Source organism: Schistocerca serialis, chromosome 8 (assembly GCF_023864345.2).
Source record: "Schistocerca serialis cubense isolate TAMUIC-IGC-003099 chromosome 8, iqSchSeri2.2, whole genome shotgun sequence".
Lineage (NCBI taxonomy): Eukaryota > Metazoa > Arthropoda > Insecta > Orthoptera > Acrididae > Schistocerca > Schistocerca serialis.
In genome coordinates, this window is record NC_064645.1 from 505,344,757 (window position 1) to 505,360,018 (window position 15,262).

The 15,262-nt window shown below is 38.8% G+C and overlaps 1 protein-coding gene across 1 annotated transcript in view; it reads left to right on the top strand.

Moving 5' to 3' along the window:
• The window catches only part of LOC126416100 (polypeptide N-acetylgalactosaminyltransferase 35A), a 162,173-nt gene that overhangs the window by 67,205 nt on the left and 79,706 nt on the right, over positions 1-15,262 (top strand). Inside the window, exons 5-7 of the mRNA XM_050083599.1 lie at positions 9,784-9,914; positions 13,600-13,844; positions 14,148-14,265. Of these exons, the coding sequence (XP_049939556.1) occupies positions 9,784-9,914; positions 13,600-13,844; positions 14,148-14,265 (494 nt within the window). The remainder of the gene's footprint in view (positions 1-9,783; positions 9,915-13,599; positions 13,845-14,147; positions 14,266-15,262) is intronic.

Below are 15,262 nucleotides of genomic sequence, written 5' to 3' on the forward strand. Positions count from 1 at the left end.
AGGAAATGCGCAATTTACAACAGCAAAACACAGTGCACACACAAGCATCTGTTAACAGCAAAATATGTCAAAGGCTTTAGTACGAAGACTATGCAATACAACAAACTGCTTCCAGTGAGCATGACGTCACAACGGTTTACATTAGGTTCATTTTAACAGTTGCCAGTGGGTTCATGCGCATGTGCAGTTGAGTCACGTATGAACAGTATCTGTTCCCTATTCTTATGGCTACTTTAATTGCAGCTGCTAGCTGTATCAGCAGTGGCAACAAGCAGCCAAATTTTACCCAGAAAGTTTTTTCTGGCATGCCCAAGCTGCCAGATTCGTGCATGAGCAGAGCAATCTGAGCTGTAGTGAGGGGGCTAGTCTCTGTGTGACCTGTGTTTAGGTTTAGTGATTTTGCTGTCTCCTCTTCATTTACTGCTTTCGTGTCAAATGAAAATGAAATGGATTTCTGTGGCCCGGAGCTAGCAAGTTAATTAAGACATTCACATAATTATGGAAGGCTAAAATATGTCATTAGTTTCGGTTTTCTGATTTGATTTTATTTCCAGGTTTTTGGCAGTCAAGCATTAATTGCTTTGCAGAACAATGAAGTCGTTTTTGTAGATTTGCTAAAGAAATTTGGCTTTTATTAATCTTTTCCACAGAGACAGTCAATGTATGTGTTTATCCCACACTATTGGCTAGTATCAACTGTTTGCTTAATTACAAGTGTCTGTTTTTATCTTCTGGCATGTATGGCATTATGCCATAATAAAGAACCAAACATGAGCTAATACAGCACTGGTATTCCAGGAAAATTTGCAGCCCTAAAACCACACTTAAAAACTTAAAATCAGGTTGAAGCCTACTTCTTTGTGAGTCAGAACATACGAATGTGCACTTTCAGCCAAATTATGCATTTTAGTGTGATTTACGTAATTCTGATGCTCTTGGTGTATCCTCTGATGTCCTGTTTTGTTTATGACTTAATGTGATGACTTTATGCAATGTAGGTACGAACATATGGCCTTCCTATGTTGTTGTAGCTGTGCATCCTCAGTAATGTCATTTTCTGGCGCTCTCTGACAACTGCTGAAATGAATTCTAACAGGTCATGGAAAAATATTGCAAATGGTGGTTGAAAAGTGTTAGATTCAAAATAAATTTTCATTTTACGCAAGATTAATTACATTACATATGTGACTGTGCTTTGAATTTCTTAAATCACAGAGCATTTGAGTCTTGTTTAAAGTAGAATAATTTCAGTCCCAGAAACCAGACACTTATGTCATTAGTTTAAATTTTTTTGGCTCATTTGTGTTATGTATATTAAAATGTAACACACACAAAGAAGACCAATATTATATGTGAAAGCTTAGCTTTTATTGTAGCTACCATTAACTTTTTGTATTTGTGTATTTGTGCTAATGAATAGTGATGTTGCTTCTGGCTGACTACATCACGTGTCCTATGCTCTGAATATATACTATTATTGGCTGGGTAGATCACATGACAGAAGCTATGATTGGCTTAATAAAGTGCATCGCAATCTCAGTTTGAATGCTTTGGAAACTAATGTGCTGTGTTTGGTGGAATTCAAATATATACTTTTGTAATGTGAAAATATAAAGTGTACATATTGCTGTACAGGAAAGATCTTTCCCCCAAGGGAAAGTAAACTGTCACTTAATATGGAAAAAGCGTTCTCACCTGGGAAAAAGTGTATTTTTAGCCAGGAAATCCAGGAATTTTTTGTTTTTTCTTGTCTACGTGTACATCATGTTCATGTGCTGTCTATAGAAATCCTTCCCAACCTCACAAAACTCCCAACCTCTATTCAGATTCATTAATATCTGCATGATATGGGCTAAGGGTCAAGACACCCTATCCTCATTCCTTCACAGCCACAACTACTTCTCTCCCATCCGTTTCACCTGGTCCTCCTCAACCAAATGTGCCACCTCCCGGAACGTTGACCTTTACCTTTCTGATGGCTCTATCCACATCTCTGCCCACATTAAACCCACTAACCATCAACAGTACCTGCATTTCAACAACAGCCATCCCTTCCGCACCAAAAAATCCCTGCTATACTGCCTAGCCATGTGTGGACGAAATTCTGTTATGATGAGGACTCCCTTGCCTAGTATGCTGAAGCACACTATCTCTCACCATGCCCTGGAATGGGGGACATCCTATCCAAGGTCCTTCTTACCCCTCCTAAAGTGGTGTTCCATCACCCATTCAACCTTCACAACATCCTAGTCTGTCCCTGTGCCACTCCCAATCCCAACCCCTTGCCAAAGGGAGCATTTCCCTGTGGAAGACCCAAGTACAAGACCTGCCAAATCTAACCACCCAGCAGTTTCTATTCCAGTCCTGTCGCAGGATAATTGTATCTGGTCTGAGGCAGGGCCACCTGTGAAAGCAGCCATGCCATATTCCAACTCAGCTGCAAACATTCCACAGCTTTTCATATTGGTATAACTACCATCCAACTTTTCACTAGGCTTAATGGCCAGTGTCAAACTGTTGCCAAGAACAAAGTTGACCATCCAGTTGCACAACATGCAGCTGAACACAGCACGCTCAATTTCAGTAGCTGCCTCACAACATGTGCACTCTGGAATAACCCTTATTATCACAAGAAAAACTGGAATAAAACTTATAAATAATATCATAAGATATTGAATTATAAAATAAATGAAAAAATTAGGAGCTGTAAAATTGGGAGAAAAACTAAATAAAAAATTATTAAACACTTAACTTATCTTAAGGAAATTAACTCAAGAATTGTACCTTTGGAGTAAAAACCACCTATAAAAGGTATACTATATATCACAAACTGGAAACATTGAAGCAGAAGTTAAAGGCAAGAAATTAACAATTGTCCCTGTTAATTGAATATCTTGATAATGTCTGCAGCTCGTGGTCTTGCGGTAGCGTTCTCGCTTCCCGCGCACTGGGTCCCAGGTTCGATTCCCAGCTGGGTCAGGGATTTTCTCTGCCTCGAGATGACTGGGTGTTGTGTGTCTTTCATCATCATTTCATCCTCATTCACTCGCAAGTCGCCGTAGTGGCGTTAAAGAACTTGTGGAGCGGCGGCCGAACTGCCCCGCGAAGGGTCTCCCGGCCACCAATGCTATACGCTCATTATTATCTTGATAATCCTTTAAATTAGGTTAGTAATTGCAGAATCCATAAAAATAAATAATAAAGCCTTTTTTAAAGCATACGCCAACTTAAATGAAAAAAGAAATGAAGATTTGGATAACCTACAGTGAAAAATCTTATTATTCAACTTGAAAAGCAATAATCTTAAATTAAATTCAAAACTATCACCAAATCAGCCATAAAAATTGTTATATGACCAAATAATAATAAAAAGCAATCACAATTATATGTCTCAAATACAGGTCTAAAAATAATCAACAAGTAAACACCAGCAGTAGAAGAATCAGAGGCAGAAGTAGGAAGTCAAGAAGAAAATGGAGTTTGAGCTGTCATAGTTTGCTGCCAAAACATGTTGAAATAAGCTTCATTTCAAAAGAATTAGAAATAAAATCATAACAATGAATGTAATTTCAACCTCCAAAATTTAGTATTCAAGAAATAAAAATTAAAGTAGAAACATCACCAGTATAGTTAGATATAGCTGTTTGTACACCTACATTGTAAGACTTTACATTCTGATGGCAAATGACTAAACAAAAAGAAACTAATCGCAAACCATGTCAGCCTAACAAAATTCTAATCAAATTTGGACTAATACTCAAAAGTCCTACTGAAAGAATAAATTTAAAGCAATAATAATAAAATGATTTATGTTCATTTCACTAGATCCTCATTATAATGAGATTCAGTATTACCATTGAACCACTTAAATTATTAAAAAAAGCCCTCAGTCAACAGCACCTCTATGAACAATTATGAAATAAAATAAAAATCCAAGTTGTAGATAAAAATGAAGAAAAACTTAATGAACAAATAGAAAGTAAATACAACAACCGACACGAAAAATGCAACCCTACATTTTCTTAAAAAACATTTATTTTTATTTTTTATTTTAAATTCCAGTGACTTACATGACAGTAATCTACTATTGATGATAAAATATTGTGCTACAATCCCATCTAGGGTCTAAAAATGAAAAAAAATAGGCAATTATAAACAAGTTAAGATATAGATTCGGAACTAACATGAATGGATTCACACTTCAAGCAAACTTTGAGGAAGCTCGTGAAGGAAATACTCTTCTGTTTCAGTTTTTACACTTCACTTCACTGAGATGTCTTCACACCTTCAAAAATGTGTATTACCTCCTCTTGCACTACTCATGGCATCCAGCCTTTCAGGCGTGGTCATGATTAATGCTGAAATATTCTCGTGGGGAATCGCCCCCATTCTTTCAGGAGGGCTCCTGAAGGTTGTGTAGTGTCTCCAAATGGTGCAGATGGACCCTTATCCCATATATGCTCAACAAGATTCAAACTTGGGCTTCAAGCAGGCCAAGCTACAGCATGAATGACTGCTTCATCCAAGAACTTGTGCACAATTCTCGCAGCATGTGGGCATGCATTGCTTTGTAACCAATAAATGAAGTGAATGATACAACATGCTACAAAATAATTTCCTTCACTTACCGATGTGCTGTAAGGCTCAGAAGTTCCACGAAGCCCAAAATCTGTCCTTGCAGTCATATTGATTTCTGCCCAAGCCATTGGAGAACCACCCTGGTTGAGAATGTGGAAGAGGAATCCTGGTTGAGAATGTGGAAGAGGAATGCCTTTCTCCAAGACTTCTCCAGATCCTCTCACTGCTGTTAGGTGATTACAGTTCAAACTGTGACTCATCAGTGAACAGCACTTGCCCACATTGTTGTACTCCACAGCCACAATATTCCATTGCAAATCATAATCGAGCTGGACCATCCTCTCTTATGAGTTCTGGCCTGATGCAGGTCTTGTGGATTGAAGAGTGGCTTCTTCCAGGCTTCTTTGGATGGTTCTCTCACTAACGTTGACCTCCCAAACTTTGTGGAATCATTTCATGCTGCAAATTCAGTGTTGCTTTTCACAGGACCATTTTTGTTTTATCATTTTAGCAAACACTTAGCTAAACAACAATGTCTCAAATTGATTCATTCAACTTTGGGTAATCAGTCGCCTTCAGAAAAGTCTGTTCATAAGTGGTTTGCAGAATTTTATTGTCAGTGAAGGTTAGCTAAAATCAGTTGTTGTGGTTTGAGGATCATCATATGACTTACTGTGAGATAGAGGTATCCTTAGTCATATCAAATACTGCAGTTCATTTGATTTTTCAGGATAATGTACATTTGAAAAATATGTGTTCCTAATAGTATTATGAGAAGGAAAGTTGCTACTCACCATATAGCAGAGATACTGAGTCGCAGGTAAGCAGATGTGCCCATCTGCGTCTCAGCATCTCCGCTATGTGGTGAGTAGCAACATTCCTTCTCATATTGTTAAGTTCCATCCTTGATTTTCCATTGTTTGTGTTCCTAATAGATTCTCAGAAATTCTTAAACAGGCTCATGTCATTTGGTGCAAGGAACTGCTCAAAAAATTTAACCAAAGCATCCACATATAGCATTTTAACAAGAGGTTAACCTTGGATATAGTCACATGAGCTAGAAACTAAGCAGCACTAAAGTGTTTAGAAGTTGAACAGAAACCAACAACTTTATTTGTTTGTGAAGCAAGAAAGCTGTTTCTTTCATTATACTGATCATGTGACCATTGCATTAGAAGATCGAAGAACAATTAATGCTGAGAAGATTTACAAGAATCATCAAAACATAAGACAAATTCTTGAGCATGACAAAATCAGCTGTTACTGACAATGTCTACTGTCACTTAATTATTTGACGGATAAAAACATATACAGGGCATGTTGACGGGACATTTCCAGAAACTGATATTACCTAATTGTCTGAAAATAGAAAAGGCAGCGAATTTATGAAAAATATAAAGCTTCACAGATGTACATGAAACATTATTTTTCAGCACTGTTGCCTTCATTCTCAATGTAGTTTGAGCTGAGAAATGAGCTTACTTCATTAAAAAAGTCTCATGCCATCTCTTTCGTCCAATGTTTAACGGCACTGTGGACCACGTCGTCAGCAGCAAACCTTTTGCCAGCCATAAACAACTTCAGAGAGGTGAAAAAATGAAAATCTGAAGGTGCCAGATCAGTGGTTGTTGATGCCCTACCAAATGAATCCAGGAGTCGCTTTATGGAACTGGCTGTGTGGGGACACTATCTTTGTTAACATTCCCCTTCTTATGTTCTGCAACACCGTCAGCAGTTTTTTTTAATGGTTTCACCGTACTGCTGCAGCATTAATTGTTCCTGTTGGGGGAAGACAGAGGCCATGCTTCAATGAATTTCAACTTTTTTGCTGATGGTGCAGAAGGATGGCATTACTGCATTGATTGTCTTTCATCTTATGAAGCTGATGGGCACCCAGCCCCTCAATGCCAGTCACATTAGAGTCAAGGAATTGTTCACCTTCTAGTTCAAAGCATTCAAAACAATCCGATGAAGATGTGATTCTTTGACTTTTTGTTGGTCTGTGAGCTGTTTTGGTATCTGCCTTGCACACAGATTTCAAAAATGAAGTGTATCAGTAATGATTTCATGCAGAAGTGAACTAGAGATTTTTGGAAACAATACATTACTCTCATCCAAAATCAATCTTCATTGATGGACGCCCAGTCCTTTGTTTATCGTGAACACTTGTTCTGCCAGCTTTAAACTCGGCGCCAATTGTGCACGTGAGATGATACATCACACCATCCCCATAAACAGTATTGATTTTGTTAAAAATCTGGAACAGCACATTTCCCTTTGGAAGAAGTAAGTAGATAACTCCTCTCAACTCACAGTTGGCAGGATTTGAAATAGTTCAGTGTGGCAAAACAACAAGAGTTTTGAGCTGACTTAGACAAATGAGTGTGTGATCTACTGCCAACACCTTGTCCTTAAAACAGTGCTATTTACTTTGTCAAAAAATATCCCTTTGAGCATCAAAGGGTCAGTATTCTTACTTTTGGACATGCCTCATAACGTCATTTGCCCTATTCACGTGATTGATCACCTAACAACTTCTTTTTGTTCCCTCATGTCAAACAGAAAAGGTGTGGAACGTGATTTTTCATCACCTCAAAAGCTTTATCCTAAACCTTATTTTTGAGGTACCAGTGTACCAGTGTTAGAGAGGCAGAATTTTCTAGAATGGGTTCATATACATGTAAAAATGTATAAATTTCAAAGGCAAATCGAGAAACAATAAAGCTAGTTGTACCAAAAAAGTTTTTTGTGTATATGTAAATACTTCATTGGCAACTAGTGTGTGTGTGTGTGTGTGTGTGTGTGTGTGTGTGTACCATATTTACTCGAATCTAAGCTGCACCTGAAAAATGAGACTCTAAATCGAGGCAAAAAAATTTCCCGACTCTAAGCCGCTCCTGAAATTTGAGACTCAAAATTCAAGGTGAGAGAAAAGTTTTCGACCGCCCCTCCAAATCGAAACAAAGTCGGTCCGTTGTAACATGAAACACAACTGAGGTCGAATGGATGAAGACACAGCTACTATGACGACCGGCTGCAAGCCCGAAATCTTTTTGAATACAGCTACAGTAGTTTGGTTCGAGTCGTAAGCTTAACAGTTAAGCTTTATCAAGTAGCCATTGCCATGTGTCAGGCGCTCCGCCCGTATTCATACGGGTACCCTTCCTTTTTCACGTGCTTCATCTGGTTTGAATCGATTGCTTATTTTGCTATGATCTGATAAGTGCCGTTCTCTTTGTCATAGGTGTTTGCGTCACTCTAAGCTGAAAACGCATTATTGTACTGTGTCGTGCATTGTTTGTCGCATTCTGATACTAACAAGGGCACCTCCCCATCGCACCCCCCTCAGATTTTTTTATAAGTTGGCACAGTGGATAGGCCTTGAAAAACTGAACACAGATCAATTGAGAAAACAGGAAGAAGTTGTGTGGAACTATGAAAAGAATAAGCAAAATATACAAACTGAGTAGTCCATGTGCAAGATAGGCAACAACAAGGAGAGTGTAAGCTCAGGAGTGCCGTGGTCCCGTGGTTAGCGTGAGCAACTGCAGAACAAGAGATCCTTGGTTCAAGTCTTCCCTCGAGTGGAAAGGTTACGTTTTTTTTTTTTTTCTGAAGTTATGATCTGTCCGTTCATTCATTGATGTCTCTGTTCACTGTAATAAGTTTAGTGTCTGTGTTTTGCGACCACACCGCAAAACAATGCGATTAGTAGACAAAAGGACGTGCCTCTCCAATGGGAACCAAAAACATTTGATCGCAAGGTCATAGGTGAACCGATTTCTCCACAGGAAAACACGTCTGATATATTCTATACGACACTGGTGACGGCATGTGCGTCACATGACAGGAATATGTTGTAGACCCACCTAACTTGTATACTTGGTGAATGGGTAAAAAGATTCTTCTACCTTGCCCGATACTACGGCACAGTTACCTCGCATTGGACGGACTGACGGACAGATAATAATTGTCTGAAAATAAAAAATTAAACTTTTCACTCGAGGAAAGACTTGAACCAAGGACCTCTCTTTCCAGAGCTCCTCACGCTAACGACAGGACCTCGGTGGTCCTGAGCTCACATTCTCCTTGATGTTGCTTATCTTGTGCATGGACTACTCAGTTTGTATGTTTTGCTTATTTTTTTCATAGTTCCACATAACTTCTTCCTGTTTTCTCGATTGATCTGTGTTCAGTTTTTCAAGGCCTATCCACTGTGCCCACTTATAACTAAATCTGAGGGGGTGCGATGGGGAGGTTCCCTTGTGAGTGTTCACGACCTGTCGCCGCTCGCGGCATGGCTTGCTTTTGTGCGCGATGCCATGGCTTACAATAAAAAAAAGGGAGCAATTGTCTTATAAGCAAAACAATGGCAAAAGACTGCTATTTATTGTTACTTACACTGTTGCTTTCTTTGATAATAATCAACAAGAACCAAATAATAGACTAGAAGATGTTCTGAACGAGGGGTTAGCGAAAATTTTTCTCCGTTTGAAAATCTTTGCAGACGCTTCTTTAGTACATTACATTCTGCACAGAAATGAGAGTCATCTTAAATTTAAAAATCTTGTCAGTTGCCGTGCTTCATTTCTGAATGTATCACTATTCAGCAGAAGAATATTACAAATATAAACATGACATGATATTTATATTCTTCCGCACTTGCTGTTGTCTCACTCTAGTATCGTAGTTTATTAGACAGACAAGATTTAAATGATATAGTAGCAAACACTAAAGAATACATGGCATAATGTTTACATTTTCCTACTTTTTTTTTAAATTTATTTACTGATGCAGAGGTTTTGGCACCAGTATTTATCTTTGTGCCTGCAAAGTATGCCCACATATATTCGACGGCAGAAGTTAGTTGTGGCGGCACCTACCAACATTTTTCAGAATTTCCGATTACTTTGAACTCGATTCTAAGCCGCAGGCGGTTTTTTGGATTACAAAAACCAGAAAAAAGTGCGGCTTAGATTCGAGTAAATACGGTATATATAATCTCCCCCCCTCTCTCCCCTTCCCTCTCCCTCCCTCCTCCTCCCCCCCCTTTACCCCAACAGTTCAAGCACTGGTTTCTCTCTGCCACTCACCCCCATCCTTCTTTCCCTCACCAAACTTCTCTATTTGCTCTCCAATACCTTTTTGTTGGGGATAGGGGACAGACTTTCAATTTTACTTTTAAATTTTGTTGGTGTGTGTCAGATGGCTTGCATGATGAAGTGAGGAAGTATGTTTCTTCACATTTCCCTGCTAATGTGATGCTATTGAGGACACCAAGAAGAGAGGGACTTATCCGAGCTAGAATGTTTGGAGCATCAGCCAGCAAGGGCAAGGTGAGTGAAACATTCCTAGCTGTAACTGAGATCTGTGGTACATATATTTTAGACATGTATATTTGTAAGTTCCGCATCTCCTCCTAAATGACTTGATCGATTTCAACCAAACTTGGTACACGTAACACTCACTATCTGAAAATAACCATTGTGGGAGTAAGAACCACCGACTTCCTGTTGGGTGAAGGTGGGGTTGAAAGCGGGGCACTATAGAAGAAGGTGGATGGGGCGGGGGGGGGGGGGGGGGGGGGGGACACGGACAGAGAGGGGAAGGAGGGAAAGGGCAAAGAGAGGGGCAAGGAGACAGAACAAGGAGAAGCATGCAACAACAACATGGTGGGGGGGGGGGGGGGCACAAAGATATGGACAGGCAGGGGGGAGACGAGGACATAGATAAAGGGGAGAAGCAGATGGACAGGGAGAAGGGGAAGAGGACAAAGAGAGGGACGAGAAGGATACAGACAGAGTAAGGGTGAGTTTGGAGGCAGATAAATTGAGGGGGGGGGGGGGGGGGGGAGACAAACAGGGAGAAGGTAGTGGAGAAGATGGACAGAGAGGGAGGGAGGAGGAGACAAACAGATCTTGGGGGGGGGGGGGGGAGAGATACACAAAGTGAGCAGGGAGACGGACAGGGAGAGGGGGGGGGGGGGTGTAGAAGACGGGGACGGGGATGAGAAGGGGGTGATATGTAAACGTGTTGTAAAAGAATTTTTGGTCTTTTGTACTGTATTTAGTTAACTTGGAATACTTTAAAAGTATGAAGTTCAAATTTTCTCTTATTTGTGGTGTTTAGTGTATCAGCCAGGTCACAAGAATGAGCATTTCAGTAACGTAATATTTTGGTCAGTGTGGATCAGGATAAAAAATTATGCCACACAGCTGAATACCACAGATAAATTTGACAACCCGTATGGAGCCATGTGGTGTTAATAAATAAATAAATAAATAAATTTAAAAAAATAATAATGGGCAAAGCCACTAATCAAGAGCTCTATGACACAATGAAAAAGAATGCTAGTATATTCTGGTATCGGATTAAGTCCTTCACCAGATGCAGTAAACTCTCACACAAACACAACTCGCGCACTAATTGCCATTGTTGTCTCTGGATGTTAGGCCCAATTGTGACTGTGTCTGAGGTAAGCAGGAATCTTTGCTAATGTGGGTAGCGGGTGTGCAGAAGAAGTGCGGGGTGAGTAGGGGGAGGAGACTACCATGGTAGGGTGGGGGAAAATGCTAGTGCTGCCTGTGGGAGTGTGCAGGGACATGTTGGGGACAGTGTAAATCTGCTAGGTGAAGCATTGCTTACAATGGGGGGGTGGAGGGGTGAGAGAGGAGAGAAATACATAAGGGAAAAGGACTATGCTGCAGGTGTGTTGGCAGGCTATACAATGTGTGTAGTACTGGAGCGGAAGCAGGGAAAGGGATCAGCAGGTGGAGGAAATGTATAACAGTAAAAGTATCTGTTAGATATTTCTGGGTAGTGTATGTGACAATTCATGGCTCTTCCTTTGGACTTGACAATATGTTTGCATTAATTAATCATAAAATATTCTTGCTGAAGTCATTTAATTTTTGCATTTGTGACGGAATAAATAACACAAGCAATAGAAATAGCTCCAGTTGTCTGAGAGAGTATGATTTGTGATGATTTTTTGTTAACACAGGAAGAATTCTCACACATGTACAAATGCAGATATAAGTAATATAAAACTATAGGTAATCAATACCCGTGTTTCTTTTCCAATGTCAAGTGTTCTGAGGTATAGGAGTGTAAATGGAATTCATTGTGAGTAGCAGTAGTGTTATCCAAGTATTAAGTAGTGAGGGTTTGTGGCTAAACAGGTAAGTGTCAGACTACAGATCCTAAGTTGTAAAGTTCACTCCCCAGTTGCTCGTAAGATCTGTTTTTTGTCACTCATAATTTCTTTCTCCACTTACAAGCATTTGCAAATGTGAAAAATGCAAAGTTGGGCCTTTGTTCAGCATCTGTGTTCAACATCAGGGTCGCCATATAAATGACTGTCACTGAGTTCGATGCATGAAAAAAGGGAAGGTCGTACCATGTCCAGTAGGAATGTGCCTAGAGAAGCACTGCAGTTTTCAAACCAGCCTCAGAGTTAAGTATAGATGTAACCTAAGTGTTAAGTGTCATTTTTGAATTTGTATTGAAGTGACCATTGTTTCAATAATTGAGTGTACTGAGAATAGATGTTTATTAGTTCTAATTTTTTTCCTTCCCTTGTTTTTAATCATTGTCATATGCAGACAGCTATTTAATTTTTCAAAGATTGATAAGACACACACAATAATACAGAGTGTTCGGAAATTCCCGTTACAAACTTATAGGACTCGTAGAGGGGAAATGATTACACACTATTTTGAATAGGAACCCTTGTCTGGAATGTACAATTTCCATTTTAAGATAGTTTCAGTTCAGATGTTTAATTCATTCACTTCTGCTCAAGGAACTGAATTAGGTGTGACACAGTACAATTATTAGGTAACAATTTGAAAGGAAACATAACAGAACAACATTGGTGGTCTTCACATTGAGCCATTGTTGTAATGTATCTGGACTGTTCTGTATGTACAGTATGCTTGGTTCTTTTTTGTTTTGGATTAATGTAAACACATAATGTTTATAAGTGTTTGTATTAAGTGATAAATGGATGTTTCATTATTTTTCCTTTTGAATTGTTACCTAATAATTGTTCTGTATCATGCCTAATACAGTTCCTCAAGCAGAAGTGGATGAGAATTGTTTAAATTGAAACTGTCGTAGAACAGAAATGGTAAGTTTTTGGACATGGGTTCATATTCAAAATATTGTGTACTCACTCCCCTCTTCAAGTCCTAGCAGTTTGTAATGGGACTTTCCAAACACACTCTATAGGAAGACACTCAATGTGAAGATATGGTGTTACTGGTCTATAGAAGAAATGTCACATGTAAAGCAAATGGATGGGTACAAGGTGAGACGTTCTTAACATGGAAGTGAATGAGAACCCTGTGCTGATTGAGCAGTAACATTCTGTGCACTTTATCATTATTTTCATTGTGGTTAGAGCTACGACCATCTTTTAATTCAGCCATCAATTTCGTGATTATTGAATTGTAGACGTAGTGTAGATTTTCACCAGCTTTCAGTAAATAACTGAAGGTTATAAATTGTTCCCTACAAAGAAGTTAATGAACTTACCTGGCAGATGAAAATTATGCACTGGATTGGACAAAGATCTTTACTTGTCACATTACCATTGTACAAATTCAAAACAAATGAATATAATGATAGTATAACAATAATGGGAATTGCTGGATGGAGCACTGTGTAAAATAAGGACAAGGCAACCACGTAGCTATAACGGATTGATGCATGCAGCACAGAAACACAACAGAAAGCAGCATTCACACTGGCTTTCAAGCACTAGCTCTTTTTCTAGAAGTAGTACACACACTCACACCCACATACACACACAAATACGCACTTCCTTGACCAAAGCAAGACTTGCCTGTGTTTATGTGGTTATGTGTGAAAATGTGTGTGCTATTACTAGAGAAAGAGATACTGCTCAAAAGCTAGTTTCCTTTTATTTGAATTGTGTAGTGTTTCATACAATTTCGGATTAATTGCTGGTACATGCATTAGGTGCATTATATGGATCATGTTATCAAATCAATGCAGGTGCTGGTGTTCTTGGACAGCCATGTGGAAGTGAATGAAGGCTGGTTGTCTCCATTACTGACAACAATCGCAGACTCACCAACTGCTATTGCAGTTCCAATAATTGACATTATTGGTGCCGACACATTTGAATACAAATCCTCGCCTCTAGTCCGCGGTGGTTTCAACTGGGGACTACACTTCAAGTGGGATAACTTGCCTCCCGGAACACTCACAGAACCAATGGACTTCATTAAACCAATAAAGTTAGTAAAATTTAAAATTTTTTTGTTTTCTAGATAGTGAATGTTGTGTGAGTGTGTCTTCTAGTGTGAATGAAACTATGTTTTGCTTCTCTGTGTTGGGGGATTTTTGCTGTATAAACAAAAAAATGTAAAGATTTTGATTCATGTAAAAGTATAACATACAGACTCAACATATAACAAAAATACGGGGTGACATGATTCTCTTCCATATTTTCATTTTTATGATACAATGTTAAATATTTCAATCATTATCTACCTGCTGAAATTAATATGTTGTATAATTATGTGACTCTCTTTTCCCAGGTCTCCAACAATGGCAGGAGGGCTGTTTGCTATACAGAAAGACTACTTCCATGAACTTGGAGAATATGATTCTGGGATGAATATTTGGGGTGGTGAAAACTTGGAAATATCTTTTAGAGTAAGTCTTACAATATTTGTTCCTTTAGTATTTTATGTTTCATCTGATTTAACTGCCACTAGTGATACATTATAGTTGTTGTCAACACAATCAATTATTTATGCTTTAAGAAAGAAACACAATACAGTTTGATAAATACATTACTTTTTTGTAAATATGTACACATATATCCTTTTTCAGATTTCATCATTTTAACTATTTTAGATACCACTGTTTCAGTATGATTTTTTTCCCCCAAATTGTATCACCAGTCACTCATAGGAGCAGGAAAACTTGTGCCTGGATAAGCAAGTGATGAAGTATCCTCTTTACCATTTCTGGAGGCTTCTCTTAATGTCGTATTATCAACTAGTTATTACTTTCCTGAAATTGATAAATAATATATTTCCTCCAGAATTTGCTACCAGATTTTTTGATTCATCACTAATGTAGTGATATTGGAGCCACAGTTCTATTGTTGAACATGGGAGTAGCATATGTGGCAGCTATTTCAAACTTAATACAGCATCGGCACACGTACCTTTTTAGTGATAACCATCTGGTGATTATTGATTTGTTATCTTGCTGTCATCAACAGTAGAAATTTCATTTTTGCAGCAATTTACATTTACAGTTACATGTTGAAGTGACAGCTTCTCATTGGCAGTCACAGAAAGGGGTACCATAAGAGTGTTGGAGAAGTTGTTAGCTTTGTGCACAAGAGTTGGCAGTTGCTCCTTAGAAAAGGAAGGAAGCTCACAGCTTAGTGTCCAGTCAGTAATGAGTTCATTAGAAATGGAACACAACTTTCCATAGGGAAAAAAGTCATCTATGTTCATTTGCCTTAAATCTGTATCCATGTACATACTCTGTAAGCTACCGTATGGTGTGTACCAGAGGTTATCCTGTACACTACCAGTCATTTCCTTTCCTGTTCCACTCACAGATAGAGTGAGGGGAAAAAATACTGTCTGTGTGTGTCCATATGAGCACTAATGTCTTGAATCTTATTTTCATG